This window comes from Montipora foliosa, chromosome 4 (assembly GCF_036669935.1).
Source record: "Montipora foliosa isolate CH-2021 chromosome 4, ASM3666993v2, whole genome shotgun sequence".
Classification (NCBI taxonomy): domain Eukaryota; kingdom Metazoa; phylum Cnidaria; class Anthozoa; order Scleractinia; family Acroporidae; genus Montipora; species Montipora foliosa.
Window position 1 is genome coordinate 18802800 of NC_090872.1, and position 18986 is coordinate 18821785.

Here is an 18986-nt window from a genome sequence, read left to right on the forward strand (position 1 = left end):
AAGTCCCCCAAAATAGTGGCATGTCAGTCGACACATGAAAGTCAAATACACTACTGCACGACTGATAAACGTAGGTAGTGCAGTAGTCTACTTCTATTTTCATAAATTTTGCCTGGGGAAATGTTTTGCTGCCCGTTTCCTTCCTGTAATATGTCACTACCGTGAAAACGGCATGTGGAATACTCATTGTTTTGACGATTTAAAATACTTAATTTAAGGTACCATACGTATTCTGTTCGGCCTCCCGTCTTTATACAACTGAGCTCAAAACTATTTAATGCTCAAATATACAAATAATGAAACTCTATTTGTTTATTTAATTCAAGATTTATCCAGGGGCATCCAATTTAGCAGAGCTAATTTAAATGGAGCCCTGACACAACACAAAAACAAAGACATTAAAACAAGTTAACAACTATGCAATATATTAAGTTATAAAGGCAACTCGTACTGCGGTCGTTTAGTTTTATTTTAAGTTTGCTGAACGTCTCTACTTGTCTAATGATTCTCGGAAGGGTGTTGTAGGTCTGAGCACTGAGCACTGCCCGTGATGGAAAAATTGCTCTTCAATTATTTTGATAATTTCAATTGAGATACATGATTTTTTTCACCTTCGGCTAGAAAAAGGGAAAAATGCGAACTCAGTCATCGTCTTCAGTCACAGAGTGGAATCCTGTCGGATTGTGGTTCCATACAAACTATGTTGACAAGTAGAAGTTGTGACTACAAGATCAACTGCAGGGTGACCGGCCGGGGTAGCCCACTTTTAAGTACAAGTCAAAAGATTCATGCGCGCTCATTTCAATTCAAGTTAATTAAATGAAATGAAATCCTCTTTAAACTAAGCATATTGAATTGAAGTTAAAGAACGCTTCAAAAAAGTCAAGATTTTCAGTTATTGGCAGTACCTAAATAGACGGAAAGATCCAGTGTTTAACTGTTTTTAAGCTTCCTTATCATTTGATTTATTTGCTGAAGAATCTTGTTTATGAGCAATGTACTCAGATTCTCAACGGACCTTTTAGATATAGATATATCACTGAGTGCCAAAAATCAACTAAAATTGAAAAAAAATTCCATAAGTGGTTTGATATATGAATTGCCGGGTCGATAATCAACTATGCGATGCTGTCCAGTGGGGAGTATACGTGAAAGCGAGCGAGAATTGAAGCAAAGGCGCCGTAAGGGGATTCTCCTTGCACGCACGCACTAAAATTAAAATTAAAATTGGGAACCGATGCTAACTGCTTTACAAAGGTGGCTTTAAGGTAGCTGATACAGAAATCTTCGGCAGGGTTCCCTTACATTTTAAAAGAATATAGGCGTGCTTAGATGCATCACGACTGGCGTTGCTCGTAAATCGGACATCTCTGCCTCTTTCTCTTTCGTTTTTTGCGCGAATTACCAGTCCGTAATTAGGCGTTCCGTATCTCCAGCGTCTAACTGCATCGGTGACATCAAACCTCACGAAACCCTTCCGGGTATAGCGGGATATTGTAACTGTTCCCCCAACTGGATTAGCTTCAGCATCAGTACCATCCAGACCAACTCCTGGCGATGACCAAACAACACCCGAAAGGCGATGAGAGCTAGTCGCCTGAGCCTCTCTCCAGGACTTCTTCATTAAATGCAGCTCCAAAATCCGATTAATGAAAGGGACAGATTCTTCAGTCTCATAGCTCGCCTTATGGGAATATTCGTAATACAGGAACATCGTGGCAGATTCAATCTGATAAGGTTTGCAAATGGTAGGCGGATTCTCAAACTGCACCAGGGATCGTTTGTTCGGAAATCCTGGATGCCAGGCCACGATGAGGTACCGCAAATAGTTGAAGTTCCTGCTTGCACGTTCCAGTGTGACATCTTGGGTCACATCAAGCCTGTAAACCTTACTATACCCGCCATATGGCACAGCTGTGACACTAACAGCGTGAACGAGTGTCGCTACTACAAGCAACAATGCCCGCATTATGCCCATTTCTTGTTTCATGTTCCACTGAAATTACAGAAAAAGAAAACGTAAGATGATTAATCATTTTCGTGTATTGTGGATCCAACGCAGCATACTCAGAGAAAACACTACGAAACAAAAAAGGTTTATCAAGACTTGGCGCCGAGATGCTGGCAGTTGCTGTAATTAATTCCGTATTTTTTGTGGTAGTCAACTGTAAATGCACCACACACTATGTCACCGGGTTGTAAGAGTGTAAGATTTTGAGAGCGTAAGATCGGCTAGAGTGCAAATCCGTGGTGACAATAGGCCCGCAGCGTGTGCATAACTCACGAAAATAAAAAGGTCGATTGGAAGCCTCGTCTAGGAGAGTGAATTTTTGACTTTGCGGAAACAATGGTCAACCTCAAGGGTTGGGTAATTGTGATCTTTGTGTTGAATTTGCACATTTCTTGTCAAATTTTATAACACTTGAAAGAAAAGAAAGCAAACTAACAAAAACAAAAACCAGGTGTCTTGCCATCATTTTGACACAGATTTGTCCTTTTTTCGCGAGTTGTTAGTAAACACTCAAGGTAACTTGATCATGGCGGCCGCTGAAATCGACGTCACTTTCGATTTTGCGATTTACTTGTGCAGCCAATAGTACAATAGATAAAATTGAAGGTAGCAAAAATCTCCAAAATGTTTTTCGCTGATAGTAACTGTTTATATTCGCAGTTCAAAATTTATGTTGTTCTCATGACGCAAATTTTGTTACTGATGGCAAAATATTTTATTGTCGATCGATAGTTCCCGAAAACTTCCTTCTGCTCCTCCTAAAAAGTGTATATCTGCTAATCAATATTTATTTACTTTTGCATCAAGATTTATTTTGCATAAAGCAGGCTAACAAAATCTGCACCTTGCTTAGTTCGCATTTTTTGAGCGTTAAAATAGAATTTTCGGTCCTTTGTTTCTGACAGAAAGTCGCATATTTTGAGGTCACTCATCTAAACACTAACCCCGCAGGACAGGGATTAACCTCAGTGAACTTTTGTCTTGAAGAGCTATCAGAGGCTTGTGGTGATGAAGAACTTGCAAGGGAACTTGAAAATGATAAACGTGTCAGGCTCGAAGCCAATGTTTCTCGATTCTCTATTATTTTCCCCCATCTTTCTGGGTTTAGTATTTTAGTAGTAACCACATGTCTTCTCAGGGGGCTATTTACCTAACACATCTGCCATGGCACTACAATGATATATGGTACCAAAACAATATCGTGTACTATTAAAGCTACATATTACGCAAAGACAACTTGAATCTCCTGGAAAACAAAACGCACCTCACTTGACAGTTCTGGAATAAAGCGCCGTATTACTGCACTACCACAGGTACGCAATGCGTGCCTATTTTTTGTCAAGACCACCGATGTATTCAAGCCGAACAAAGCAATGTGGTTAGATCAGCTGGAGAATTAACCAAAATGGCCGAAAACTTGAATAAATGATGAATAAAATGCAACAAGCATTACAAACCTCAATGAAGTACTAAAGGTCTGGAATAGAGCCCGTCAAACGAAGATTGATTATCATATTAATTGAAAACTGTTACTGAACTGAAATGGTAGCACTGACTTCATGATAAAACCACAAAGTGAAGCATTTCTCACAATATATTAAAATCAGATAGGATTGGAGGAAGATTAAGACAAATCAGCAATCAAATTCTTAAGTTCGGACAGTTTGATTTAACAACACTATATAGAAATATTTAGTTGGAAATTAAACCTTCTTTTCTTAGTAAGTACTAAGATTTAGCCTTTGTCAATAGGAGGTCGGAATCGAGTTCATCTCAATAATTTTCCATGGAAAATGATCTCAAACTATATACATTTAATTTTTCACGTATGACAATGACTAGAAAATTTAGGCCGATATCCAGTTCTAAAACATCATCCTGAATAACTAAAAGTGACTAAAGAAGACCAGAAAAAAGCCAACAATCGATACTTTCTAAATAAATCACTTACCAGCACTGGGCTAAAGGATTGGCTACCTTCTCTCAAACTTGATCAAATGAGAACTGATTCAGTTTTGCAGTGGCCCTTTTTCTTTATACAAGTAAGAAGTTGAATTGCTATGGAAACTAAACAGGAAAGAAATATGATAACAATTAATTTTATTAGGATGATTCTACAAAAACAAAAAGGCACTTTTTGTTGCTTTGTTACTACCTACGCCTGTGAACAGAAAGATGATTCAGCGAAAAATCAAAGTGTTTATAACGTCATTGTTTCCTTTTCAACCAGTAGCTTAGTATTTGCACACTTTGGTTGAGTGAATCGGGTAAAATATATTTTAATTGTGAGGTTTTTCCTTGGTGACTGGGCTGAAGAGCCTCAACGTTTTTTTAAGCTGGTTTTCGTAAACACTTTTGACGTCACGAGAAACCACTTGTCTCGAAGGAATCAACTTTAGTTTCAGGTCTTTCTTAAGAGTTTTTCCATGGAGAAAAAACGGACAGTGCTCTAAAACTCAACAAGAAGAGGTCATTTCTCCATGTAACTCTCTCAAAGCTCAAAGTATATAATTGTACGGGGGCGATATGGAAGTATTGTAGAACATGTTTAATTTTGTTTATTTTCAATGCTTTCCAATATTACTACCTAAAACCTTTTAACGCCAATCATCCGTGCTGCAGGCCGCATACCATCAAGAGAAAATACAAAACTCAATAGAATCAACTCCAGATGTCACAATTCAGTAAGCTTTATTTTACGAGCCACATATATTACTCAATATAGTTATCCAACACAGGGAACTCGTGTAAATTAGCTAAAGAACAAAAAGAAAAGGGAAAAACTACGGAAAATAATTACAAAGTATACAAAAAAGATACATTGTCATTAATTGACAACTGATGATCGTTAAAAATATGCAACAATTACTTTACTAGCTCGAAATTGCAATAAATTCAACTGCAAGCTGCTAATAGCTTCATTAGAAACCCGGAAAAAAACAAAGAAAAGCGTCATAATTAATAGAAACCGCAAACAATAGTAACTGTTAAATCGTGTAATAGCAGAAGTTCTGCTCGTAGAGAAAAAAGAGGGTGGTAAAGAGAATTTTCGTGAACCGTGAATTGTCTTCTTTACTTCTCGCGTGAAATGACCTGGCTTTTCAGTTCCTCGTGAAAAGTGATTTTGGTTATCACCGTGAACCGTGATGTTTGACAATAGACATCCGTGAAATGAGAATCGGATGTTTAATTCACCGTGGACTGTGATTTTGTATCATGCTTTTTTGCGGGACGGTAGGACACGTGACGTCACGGCAGCCATGTTGGTGTACCCAACTAATCCTCCGAGAACATGCGAACGTTTCCTTTTGTTTTGGTGGAAAACAAGATTACTGATAACGTGAGTGAAAACAGCTCGGCAGTGCACAGTATAACAACTAAATATGTATTAGTAAAAATAGAACTGTAACCAGGATAATGCATTTTGAAGTAAAAAACGTTCTCTCGTTAAAAAAGGGTTTAAAATATAAGCTTTCGGCTATCAGTCTATAGCCTTTAACGAATGAAAAAAGTTAGCGCGCGGATGGAAATATATACGAAATGGAGTGCGAAAATTTTTTTTTTTAATAGAATATTAGCTTGAAGGGCTTCTGTGTGAACGAGACTACAATTGAGTAAAAAAGCCAGAAGTCACAGCTGAAGTCAGGTTACTTAGCCAAGTGCTGGAGCCTCACTCAAAACAAATTCCCATTTAGTTACGATTTAAGTTCCCCTGTAATACTCAACACTGTCATTTTGAAACTGCAGTGAAGTAATCTGCGAAGTTAAATATCCCGGGTAAAATCCGGGGGAGGGGTTCTTCCTTACACTCTATCTTTGAAATTCACTAATGCAATAAACCATTTAAATTCCAAATCCAAGGCAGAGACCACAATCTGACATCGATGCAATTGCTTGAAAAGCAACGGTACAACAAACAGCTTATTGGCTTCGACGTTAAAGCAAATATAATGAAACGGGTTTATACGTTTTGCTATCACATGGAATAGATTAGTTTCGTTACAGCTTACCTCCAAAAAGAAGCCAGAATAATATAAAGACACCGTTGCCTCTAAATTTCATTTTGTATTCATAACATGTATTCACTTCATTTTTATCTTGAATTCAGCAAGAACGGCACAATTATGTGCGGAAGTAAAGACTGCACAACCTCGTCTCCAGGGTCACGTTTCAAGTAAAATATAGAAAGAAGGTTGTGACTTTAACTTCACGTGACCCACGGCAACTCGAGTATTTAGTTACCAAATCTCGGAGTCTTTTTAAAATGCTGTTTTGTTGGTCTACAGAGAGTCAGCGCTAGTTCACGAAGAAGATGCAACACGAATGCATCTTGAAGTAAAAAACGTTCTCTAGTTAAAAAAGGGTTTAAAATATAAGCTTTCGGCTAAAATCAGTCTATAGCCTGTAACGAATGAAAAAAGTTAGCGCGCGGATGGAAATATATACGAAATGGAGTGCGAAAAAAGTTTTTTGTAAATTAAATACAACAAATGTGTGAAAAAAGCTAAGAAATAAAATGTAGATGAAGTCTAATTACAGTAAAATAGAGTATTGCCTACGCAACGGTTTTGAGTTATTTTCCGCGTCAAAGGTTTTAGCGGCGTGATTGCCCTTGTCAATAACGCAAGGATTATCAAAGTCAATGGAGTGATTATTTATTTAGCCAAGCATGGTTAGCAACATTTGAGCCCTTTTTGTAGTTTTCAAGTTTCGTTGATGTTCCTTTTTACGGGTTTGGAAGCATCTTCCGGTTTCTCCTATGTAGTTCCAAGAACAGTCTTTACATGGGATTTTATAAACAACCTCACATTGAAGATCTGAAGGTTGTCGAGACTTTGGGGATGGGAATTCTTGTTGAAGAATTTTGAACAGTTTGTTGACGACGCGGATTTCATGGTTACGGAGTAATCTTGTAAAGGGTTCGGTTAGGCCACTGATGTAAGGGAGGCATGCATAACCCTGATACGTATCCGATGGTTCGACCCATTTGAAAAACATAGAAATCAGTTCTTCTGATGGAGGCACTGTAGGTAGGGGTACCGGTGGCTTCTTGTTGAGGATGGTAGAAATAACAGACGAAGGGTAGCCATTAGCTTCTAATGCGGCCCTAACGTAATTGGTTTCACGAGTTTTTCCTTTATGACTGCTGGGGAGGTTGGATGCCCGGAACAGAAGGGTCGAGGCCGTACTGATTCTGTGTTTTATATCATGCTGAGAAGAGAAATCCAAGTATCGATCTGTGTGTGTTGGCTTCCGATACACATCAATAACGACAACACCATTTCTTGTGGAAACCAAGGTGTCTAGGAAGGCAATTTGACCACTGTTTTCAAGTTCAATAGTGAAAGAAATTTTGGGGTCGGAGGCATTTAGGGTATTGTGAAAGGAAGAGACAGCATCCTTCTTAATGATCACGGATAACGGAAATGTGTATTTGGAATACTGAAATAATCCCCTTTTTGGGGTGGGAATAATCATCGGAATAATGATGTTGGGTGGGGAATAAAGGAATAACTACTTGCGTTGGAAAATCAGCCTCGATCCTCACATTTCGTATAGTGTCTTGTAGAAAATCCCTTTATATGTATGTAGTAAAATTTTGAATTCAACTTTAAACGCCCACCTTAACGGAGAGGTTATTCGACCGTTTGTTTTTGTTCTGGAAATTTGCATTGCTTATCGCAGCGATCTGATTGGATGAATTTCAGCTTTGGCTGGAAACTGTTCCACGGCACACATCCTTTCTTCCTGTCGGGTGGTGAACGTGGACCTTGATTAAGAGATGAATTTAAGACAATTTTCTTACCACAAATTCTTTTTCCCACGTTACTGGCCTTCGCTGGAGATCTGAATCGAATGTATAATCTGAGAACATAAGACTGTGTGCAAGGATTATCTTTGTTGAGTCACTTTAGAATAAACGAAATTAAATTTAGTAAGATCATCACAGTTAGCTAGCAACTCAAGCAGCTGCAATTATGCCTGAAAAATCCAGGCTTGCATGAACAGGATTCGAAATTTTTCAGGCCTACTAGTAACCGCTAGCGTTGCTTAGATATCTTCTAAGATCTTCGTAACTTTTACTTCATGTTCATTCTGCATTTCAAACTGATACACATACATATTCTACTCATTTACAATGAATTTTAACAGTGTCTCAGTGGGGGAGGTGGGGGGGGGGGGAGGGGTAGCCTCTAACAGCTGACGGTTAAATAATTTGCCTTTTCACGGCTAACGGTTATCTTTTTTTTCCGTCAAGGTTAACGTTAACTTATATAAAAAGCAAAGAAATGTACCTTGTGTTAATTACTAGTAGGGTCTCAGTTGACGTATAGAATATTTTCTGGTCAGCCTTGTTCCCAGGATCTCTCAATTCCCTTGAAGCGAGAGAGAGTCTAAACTGAGTCTAGGAGAGGGAAAAGCAAGTAGAGGGACCCTGGGAAAGCAAAGGTGTTAAAAAGGTATCGAGTGTTCTAAAGTCTCCTTAAGACTCTAAATATTTCAAAGTACTGTCTATCCCATTTTTCGTAATTTAAAAAAATCAAGCTAAATGCTCTTAATTTTTATTACGGCTAACTGGTATTTTTTTGGTCACTTTCACGCTTAACTGTTAACATTTTTCGACGTTTCACGGCTCACGGTTAACTGTCCTCATTGAGAACCTCATTATCAAGAGGACAGACTGGTAATTGACTCTTCCAATATGTATATCTTCTTAATTACTTAATTTTTTTATCATTAATTTACTTAAATATAATCATTTTTGTAAAGGTCCACACCATCATTGCGATACCTTCTTAAATTGAAATTTGACCTTTCCACTGATAAAGTGTGTGCGTGTTGTAAGTTTGGTGTGTGGCGTTTTTCTTTTGGCTATTTTAAATTGCTTCCTCAGTAGAGAGCGGGTACAATGCAGGGCTCAGAATAAAAAGATCCCAAGGCCTTTTCGCCGGGATTTACCGCCCTTCCTGCTTGTCACCTCGGCGGAAAAAGTCCTGGAAACGAGGAAATGATCATGGGTTTTAGTGTCTCTTGTCCGGACTGTGTTCTGAAATAACGATAATCGAATCGTCAGATGATGTTGTGTTAAAATCATAATACCAGTGTCGAAAAACGAGTTGAAAAAATAAAGCCCTCTAGCCTGCGGAGCAATCGTTTCCCTTTCGATTCCTTTTATCCAAGCAAAAGAGGGCACGCATGAGGGCTTGTGTGAATCGTAAAAATATTATTTTGATGTCGGTGGGGGAAGGAGGTAGAGGAGCGGACAAGAGAACGAAAGCCGCTGCAGCACAGCCCAACCGGGTACCAAAAGTCCCCCAAAATAGTGGCATGTCAGTAGACACATGAAAGTCAAGTACACTACTGCACGACTGATAAACGTAGGTAGTGCAGTAGTCTACTTCTATTTTCATAAATTTTGCCTGGGGAAATGTTTTGCTGCCCGTTTCCTTCCTGTAATATGTCACTACCGTGAAAACGGCATGTGGAATACTCATTGTTTTGACGATTTAAAATACTTAATTTAAGGTACCATACGTATTCTGTACGGCCTCCCGTCTTTATACAACTGAGCTCAAAACTATTTAATGCTCAAATATACAAATAATGAAACTCTAATTGTTTATTTAATTCAATATTTATCCAGGGACATCCAATTTAGCAGAGCTAATTTAAATGGAGTCCTGACACAACACAAAAACAAAGACATTAAAACAAGTTAAAAACTATGCAATATATTAAGTTATAAAGGCAACTCGTACTGCGGTCGTTTAGTTTTATTTTAAATTTGCTGAACGTCTCTACTTGTTTGATGATTCTCGGAAGGGTGTTGTAGGTCTGAGCACTGAGCACTGCCCGTCATGGAAAAATTGCTCTTCAATTATTTTGAGAATTTCAATTGAGATACATGATTTTTTTCACCTTCGGCTAGAAAAAGGGAAAAATGCGAACTCAGTCATCGTCTTCAGTCACAGAGTGGAATCCTGTCGGATTGTGGTTCCATACAAACTATGTTGACAAGTAGAAGTTGTGACTACAAGATCAACTGCAGGGTGACCGGCCGGGGTAGCCCTCTTTTAAGTACAAGTCAAAAGATTCATGCGCGCTCATTTCAATTCAAGTTAATTAAATGAAACGAAATCTTCTTAAACTAAGCATATGGAATCATTGAAGTTAAGGAACGCTTCAAAAAAGTCAAGATTTTCAGTTATTGGCAGTACCTAAATAGACGGAAATATCCAGTGTTTACCTGTTTTCAAGCTTCCTTATTTGATTTATTTGCTGGAGAATCTTGTTTGTGAGCGATGTACTCAGATCCTCAACGGCCCTTTTAGATATAGATTTATTATATCAATACCAATGAAATATATACCGAGTGAGCTTTCGCGCGAAAACATGATATCTTCACACGTGAAGATAACATGTTATTTTCACGCGTAAAAAGATGACTGTTGCTATGGTTACATATGAAAATCGCGCCTTTCAATGTCTTTCGTGAAATTATTTAGTATTTCATTGGTGTTTATATAATAAATAGAATATTTCATGGCCGCTTAAAGATACGAAATTTCTGTTCTCGTGTTGAAAAATATTTCACGAGTGAGCGCAGCGAACGAGTGAATTATTTTTCAACACGAGAAGAGAAATTTCGTATCTCCGCGCGGCCATGTAATATCCTCTATTTATTAAAAACTGGATCATTGGATAATGCAATTCGAGAGTTTTGATTGGCTAAGCCATCATGGGTTATGAGCCATTATACCATGATCTACAAACACAGCAAGCATACGCGTGATTTTTTGAGCCTTTTTATGTTTATTGTAGTCTAGTTTTCTATATTTTGGGGTCGTTTTTAATAAAACAATTATTCCACTCGCGCTTGTTGGATATGAGATGATTATAGCCAACTCGGCGCTACGCGCCTCGTTGGCTATCTATCATCTCATATCCAACGCGCACTCATTGAATAATTGTTAAATATCGTTGTGTAATTGTCGGAAAATTTTCGACGTTATCAACGAGTGCCAAAAGTCAAGTAAAATTGAAAAAAAAAATTCCATAAGTGGTTTAATATATGAATTGCCGGGTCGATAATCAACTATGCGATGCTGTCCAGTGGGGAGTACACGTGAAAGCGAGCGAGAAGCAAAGGCGCCGTAAGGGAAATTCTCCTTGTACGCACGCACGCACTAAAATTAAAATTAAACTTGGGAAGCAATGCTAACTGCTTTACAAAGGTGGCTTTTGAGTAGCTGATATATAAATCTTCGGCAGGGTTGACTTACATTGTAAAAGAATATAGGCGTGCTTAGATTTATCAGGACTGGCGTTACTCGTAAATCGGACATCTCTGCCTCTTTCTCTTTCGTTTTTTGCGCGAATTACTAGTCCGTAATTAGGCGTTCCGTATTTCCAGCGTCTAACTGCATCGGTGACATCAAACCTCACGAAACCCTTTGGGGTAGAGCGGGATATTGTAACTGTTCCCCCAACTGGATTAGCTTCAGCATCAGTACCATCCAGACCAACTTCTGGCGATGACCAAGCAACACCTGAAAGGCGATGAGAGCTAGTCGCCTGAGCCTCTCTCCAGGACTTCTTCATTAAATGCAGCTCCAAAATCCGATTAATGAAAGGGACAGTTTCTTCAGTCGCATAGCTTGCCTTATGGGAATATTCGTAATACAGGAACATCGTGGCAATTGCAATATGTTTGCAAGTCGTAGGCGGATTCTCAAACTGCACCAGGGATCGTTTGTTCGGAAATCCTGGATGTTGGGCTACAATGAGATACTGCAAATAGTTAAAGTTTGTGCTTGCACGTTCCAGTGTGACATCTTGGGTCACATCAAGCCTGTAAATCTCTATCCCGACATTTTGCACAGCTGTGACACTAACAGCGTGAATAAGTGTCGCTACTACAAACAACAATGCCCACATTATGCCCATTTCTTGTTTTATGTTCCACTGAAATTACAGAAAAAGAAAACGTAAGATAATTAATCATTTTAGTGTATTATGGATCCAACGCAGTATACTCAGAGAAAACACTACGAAATAAAAAAGGTTTATCAAGACTTGGCGCCGAGATGCTGGCAGTTGCTTTGATTGATTCAGTATTTTTTGTGGTAGTGCACTGTAAATGTCACCGGGTTGCAAGAGTGTAAGAGTGGGAGAGCGTAAGATTGTAAGTCCGTGGTGACAATAGGCCCGCAGCGCGTGCATAACTCACGAAAATAGACAGGTCGATTGGAAGCGTGCTTGGTGCTTGCGTTTCAACAAATGAGCCCCAAAATCGGCAAGAATTTGTGACGCTGATGAATAATAAAGCAACTGCTATTTCCAAAACGATGGAATTAACTGGTGATAAATAACCTCGTCTAAGAGAGTGAATTTTTGACCTTGCGGAAACAATGGTCAACCTCAAGAGTTAGGTAATTGTGATCTTTGTGTTGAATTTGCACATTTCTTGTCAAACGTTATAACACTTGAAAGAAAAAAAAGCAAACTAAAAAAAACAAACACCAGGTGTCTTGCCTTTTTTCGCGAGTTGTTAATAAACACTCAAGGTAACTTGATCATGGCGGCCGCTGAAATCGACGTCACTTTCGATTTTGCGATTTACTTGTGCAGCCAATTGTACAATAGATAAAATTGAAGGTAGCAAAAACCTCCACAATCGCTTTCGCTGATAGCAACTGTTTACATTCGCGGTTCAAAATTTATGTTGTTTTCATGACGCAAATTTTGTTGTTGATGGCAAAATATTTTATTGTCGATCGATACTTCCCGAAAACTTCCTTCTGCTCCTCCTAAAAAGTGTATATCTGCTAATCAATATTTATAATTATTTTGCATAAAGCAGGCTAAAAAAATCTGCACCTTGCTTAGTTCGCATTTTTTGAGCGTTAAAATAGAATTTTCGGTCCTTTGTTTCTGACAGAAAGTCGCATATTTTGAGGTCACTCATCTTAACACTAACCCCGCCGGGCCGCCGGACAGGGATTAACCTCAGTGAAACTTTGTCTTGAAGAGCTATCAGAGGCTTGTGGTGATGAAGAAGTTGCAAGGGAACTTAAAAATAATAAACGTGTCAGGCTCGAAGCCAATGTTTCTCAATTCTCTTTTATTTTCTCCAATCTTTCTGGGTTTAGTATTTTACTAGTAACCACATGTCTTCTCAGGGGGCTATTTAGCTAACACATCTGCCATGGCACTACAATGATATACGGTACCAAAACAATATCGTGTACTATTAAAGCTACATATTACGCAAAGAAAACTTGAATCTCCTGGAAAACAAAACGCTCCTCAATTGACAGTTCTGGAATAAAGCGCCGTCTTGCTGCACTACCACAGGTACGCAATGCGTGCCTATTTTTTGTCAAGGCCACCGATGGATTCAAGCCGAGCAAAGCAATGTGGTTAGATCAGCTCGAGAATTGACCGAAATGGCAGAAAACTTGAATAAATGATGAATAAAATGCAACAAGCATTACAAACCTCAATGAAGTACTAAAGGTCTGGAATAGAGCCCGTCAAACGAAGATTGATTATCACATTAATTGGAAACTGCCACTGAACTGATTTGGTAGCACTGACTTCATGATAAAACCACAAAGTGAACGTTTCTCACAATATATTAAAATCAGATAGGATTGGAGGAAGATTAAGACAAATCAGCAGTCAAAGTTTTAAGTTCGGTTAGTTTGATTTAACAGCACTATATAGACATATTTAGTTGGAAATTAAATCGTCTTTTCTTAGTGAGTACTAAGATTTAGCATTTGTCAATAGGAGGCCGGAATCGAGTTCATATCAATAATTTCCGTGGAAAATGATCTCAAACTATATACATTTAATTTTTTACGTATGCTCGGCAATGACTAGAAAATTTAGGCCGATATCCAGTTCTAAAAAGATCATCCTGGATAACTAAAAGTGACTAAAGAAGACCAAAAAAAAGCCAACAATCGATACTTTCTCAATAAATCACTTACCAGCACTGGGCTAAAGGATTGGCTACCTTGTCTCAAACTTGATCAAATAAGAACTGATTCAGTTTTGCAGTGGCCTTTTTTCTTTATACAAGTAAGAAGTTGAATTGCTATGGAAACTAAACAGGAAAGAAATATGATAACAATTAATTTCATTAGAATGATTCTGCAAAAAAAAAGGACACTGAAGAATTCAAAGCAGCTTTGTTACTACCTACGCCTGTGGACAGAAAGATGATTCAGCGAAAATCAAAGTGTTTATAACGTCATTGTTTCATTTTCAACCAGTAGCTTAGCACTTGCATACTTTGGTCGAGTGAATCGGGTATAATATATTTTAATTGTGAGATTTTTCCTGGTGACAGTGATGAGGGCTGGGTTTGGTAAACACTTTTGACGTCACGAGAGACGACTTGTCTCGAAGGAATCAACTTTAGTTGCAGGTCTTTCGTAAGAGTTTTTCCATGATGAAAAACCGGACAGTGCTCTAAAACTCAACAAGAAGAGGTCATTTCTCCATGTAACTCTCTCAAAGCTCAAAGTATATAATTGTGCGGGGGCGATATGGAAGTACTGTAGAACAAGTTTTTATTATTGTTTATTTTCAATGCTTTCCAATATTACTACCTAAAACAGCTTAACGCCAATCATCCATGCTGCCTGAGGCCGCATACCATCAAGAGAAAATACAAAACTCAACAGACTCAATAGAATCAACTCCAAATATCACAATTCAGTAAACTTTATTTTACGCGCCACATATATTACTCAATATAGTTATCCAATACTGGGACCTCGTGTAAATTAGCTAAAGAACAAAAAGAAAAGGGAAAAACTACGGAAAAAAGATACATTGCCATTAATTGACCAACTGATGATCGTTAAAAATATGCAACAATTACTTTACTAGAAATTGCAATAAATTCAACCTCAAGCTGCTGATAGCTTCATTAGAAACCCGTCAAAAAAAAACGTCAAAATCAATGGAAACTGCAAACAATAGTATCTGTTAAATCATGTAATCGCAGAAGTTCTGCTCATAGAGAAAAAAGAGGGTGGTAAAGAAAATTTTCGTGAACCGTGAATTGTCTTCTTTACTTCTCGCGTGAAATGGCCTGGCGCGGATGGAAATATCTACGAAATGGAGTGCGAATTTTTTTTTTTTAAATAGAATACAAAAAATGCGTAAAAGAAGCTAAGAAACAAAATGTAGATGAAGTCTAATTACAGTAAAATAGAGTATTGCCTAGGCTACGGTTTTGAGTTATTATCCGCGTCAACGGTTTTAGCTGTGCCGCCAAGATTCTAGTGTTTTTCTAACGCGGTAATTGCCTTTGTCAATAACGCAAGCATTATCAAAGTCAATGGAGTGATTATTTAGCCACGCATGGTTAGCAACATTTGAGCCCTTTGTGTAGTTTTTCAAGTTTCGTTGATGTTCCTTTTTACGGGTTTGGAAGCATCTTCCTGTTTGTCCTATGTAGCTCCAAGAACAGTCTTTACATGGGATTTTATAAACAACATCACATTGAAGATCTGAAGGTTGACGGTACTTTGGGGACGGATGGGAATTCTTGTTGAAGAGTTTTGAACTGTTTGTTGATTATGTATATACAAGCAGATTCACAGCTATGCTATGGGCAGTCTAGTGTAGCCCTATTGTTGCCAATCTCTGCATGGAAGTGATTAAAGAATAGCTATTAATACCTCTACAGTTCCACCAAGGATTGGTAGCGATATGTTGATGACAGTTTTGTGATCATTAAGAAGGATTCTGTCTCTTCCTTTCACAATACCCTAAATGCCTCCGACCCCGAAATTTCTTTCACTATTGAACTTGAAAACAATGATCAAATTGCCTTCCTAGACACCTTGGGTCTCCAGAAGAAATGGTGTTGTCGTTATTGATGTGTATCGGAAGCCAACACACACAGATCGATACTTGGATTTCTCTTCTCACCATGATATAAAACAGTACGGCCTCGATCCTTCTGTTCCGGGCATCCAATCTCCCCAGCAGTCATTAAGAAAAAACTCGTGAAACCAATTACGTTAGGGCCGCATTAGAAGCTAATGGCTACCCGCCGCCACTGATATTAGGGAGGCATGCCTAACCCTGATACGTATCCGATGGTTCGACCCATTTGAAAAACATAGAAATCAGTTGTTCTGGTGGAGGCACTGTAGGTAGGGGTGGCTTCTTGTAAGTCGTCTGTTATTTCTACCATCCTCAACAAGAAGCCACCCCTACCTATAGTGCCTCCACCAGAACAACTGATTTCTATGTTTTTCAAATGGAACGAACCATCGGATACGTATACCTCTTACAAGATTACTCCGTAACCATGAAATCCGCGTCGTCAACAAACCGTTCAAAACTCTTCAACAAGAATTCCCATCCCCAAAGTACCGACAACCTTCAGATCTTCAATGTGAGGTTGTTTATAAAATCCCATGTAAAGACTGTTCTTGGAACTACATAGGAGAAACCGGAAGATGCTTCCAAACCCGTAAAAAGGAACATCAACGAAACTTGAAAACTACACAAAGGGCTCAAATGTTGCTAACCATGCTTGGCTAAATAAATAATCACTCCATTGACTTTGATAATCCTTGCGTTATTGACAAGGGCAATCATACCGCTAAAACCGTTGATTCGGAAAATAACTCAAAACCGTTGCCTAGGCAATACTCTATTTTACTGTAATTAGACTTCATGTACATTTTATTTCTCAGCTTTTTTCACACATTTGTTGTATTCTATTTTAAAAAAACTTTTTTTGCACTCCATTTCGTATATATTTCCATCCGCGCGCTAACTTTTTTCATTCGTTAAAGACTGATAGCCGAAAGCTTATATTTTAAACCCTTTTTTAAATAGAGAACGTTTTTTACTTCAAGGTGCATTAGTGTTGCATCTTCTTCATGAACTAGCGCTGACTCTCTGTTGACCAACAAAACAGCATTTTAAAAAGACTCCGAGTTTTGGTAACTAAATACTCGAGTTGCCGTGGGTCACGTGAAGCTAAAGTCACAACCTTCTTTCTATATTTTACTTGAAACGTGACCCTTGAAACGAGGTTGTGCAGTCTATACTTCCGCACATGATTGTGAAGTTCTTGCAGTTCTTGCTGAATTCAAGATAAAAATGAAGTGAATACATGGTATGAATACAAAATGAAATTTAGAGGCAACGGTGTCTTTATATTATTCTGGCTTCTATTTGGAGTAAGCTGTAACGAAACTAATCTATTCCATGTGATGGTGAAACGTATAAACCCGTTTCATTATATTTTCTTTAACGTCGAAGCCAATAAGCTGTTTGTTGTACCGTTGCTTTTCAAGCAATTGCATTGATCTCAGATTGTGGTCTCTGCCTTGGATTTGGAATTTAAATGGTTTATTGCATTAGTGGATTTCAAGGATAGAGTATAAGGAAGTACCCCTCCCCCGGATTTTACCCGGGATATTTAACTTCGCAGATTACTTAACTGCAGTTTCAAAATGACAGTGTTGAGTTGTACAGGGGAACTTAAATCGTAACTAAATGGGAATTTGTTTTGAGTGAGGCTACAGCACTTGGCTAAGTAGCCTGACTTCAGCTGTGACTTCTGGCTTTTATACTCAATTGTAGTCTCGTTCACACAGCAGCCCTTCAAGCTAATCCTGCCAAGCCGACCACATGCTGGAAAGGTCAGACTACAACACCGGGAACTCCATGCCCTACTCTTTTCGAATAGTGTGTGGGATCTTTAACGTCCCATAGAGTTAATGAACAAGGAGCTGTGAGACGGGACCTCCGGCTCTTGAAAGTCTAACCGTTTGCAGATGTAGTTACCCAAAGGCAGCACTTTCTCTTCGGTTATTTAAAGACTCTGAGTGTTGGTCCGGCCGGAGTTGAACTCACGACCCGGTGACAGCCCGGTCAGACTTATTGTCCAGCCCGGTTACAGCCCGGTGCTCAACCAACTGAGCCACCGGTGCGCGGTGCATTCATTATGCAAGGACATTGGTCTAATAGCCCATTTCTGAGTTGCTGCATGCTTCAGTTTCAAATCGAGTCCGGGTGCACAACCATTCAAATGGAAATGAGTTGCGTATTCTTATGCAAGTCAAACTCTTTTTCCTTTCAATAGTTCAGCACCAAGACTCACTTCAACTGAGCCAAAACAGCAACTCGGAAATGGCCTACTGGTCTTAACACAGATCAACTCGTGTCGCATACAAACACAATGATACGAAAGCGAGATGAGGAAAACGTAACAAACATGAGCCGACTTGTGCCAGGTCCCTATCTTAGCAAACTAGTTCCAGGTTGCTATCATACCTAAGGTCAAACCGATTATGTGACCCGGAACTGTTGTGATTGCGTTACGGATGTGATTTATGACATTTTACGAAATCCGATAAAAAGAGTTTCCCTTTTTTTGTAAACACACGGCTGGATGGAAGAGCATATTTTACTTGTATTCATATGAATTGATACCGTGTATAAATACGATGAAAATTATATAAGATACCCATAAAACAAAGCACCACGGTTGATGGGGAGGGGGAGGGGCGTGTTAAAGTGCGGACCGTCGGCTTTCATTGACACCAGCATTATAGCTGACAGAACAACCGTCGTCGTCGTTCAATAAAGTGACCTTTCCTTTACTTTACCTTTACCTAATAATGATCTGTTCAATTGTGCCTCTCTTAGCATCGGTCTAAATCTAGCCTTCTCTCGTGTCAGCGTCTTGCCTACACCTCTTTTGATCCGCTCCGACAGTATCCTGCAAAAGACCTTACTATTACGTTTAATAAGGTCACTCCTCTCCAGTTATTACAACGATGTAAATCGTCTGTTTTAAAGTATCTTGTCGATATACATTTAAACGACCAAAAACTTTGCTTACGTACTTTTTACTACACAAAGCTAACTACTATGAAAAAAAATCTGCTTGACCAACTTGCTGAATTCTTTGCACTAAGTTGAG

The 18986-nt window shown here is 38.7% G+C and overlaps 1 protein-coding gene across 2 annotated transcripts; it reads right to left on the reverse strand.

Moving 5' to 3' along the window:
* Nucleotides 1-347: 347 nt before the first annotated feature.
* Nucleotides 348-18909, reverse strand: LOC137999061 (uncharacterized). 2 transcript variants are annotated; one of them, XM_068844888.1, is made up of 3 exons: nt 18676-18909; nt 3963-4078; nt 348-1996 (listed from the first exon to the last, which is right to left on the reverse strand). In XM_068844888.1, exon 3 carries the CDS (start codon nt 1988-1990, stop codon nt 1250-1252), a length of 741 nt encoding a protein of 246 aa, XP_068700989.1. In that variant the 5' UTR covers nt 1991-1996; nt 3963-4078; nt 18676-18909; the 3' UTR covers nt 348-1249. The 2 variants fall into 2 exon arrangements, with proteins under 2 accessions (XP_068700989.1, XP_068700987.1); XM_068844886.1 differs by lacking the exon at nt 18676-18909 and adding an exon at nt 6022-6158.
* Nucleotides 18910-18986: the final 77 nt, after the last annotated feature.

Bases quoted from the DNA above. Each gene is read 5' to 3' on its own strand.
- LOC137999061 (XM_068844888.1), bottom strand. From the start codon at position 1,990: ATGAAACAAGAAATGGGCATAATGCGGGCATTGTTGCTTGTAGTAGCG.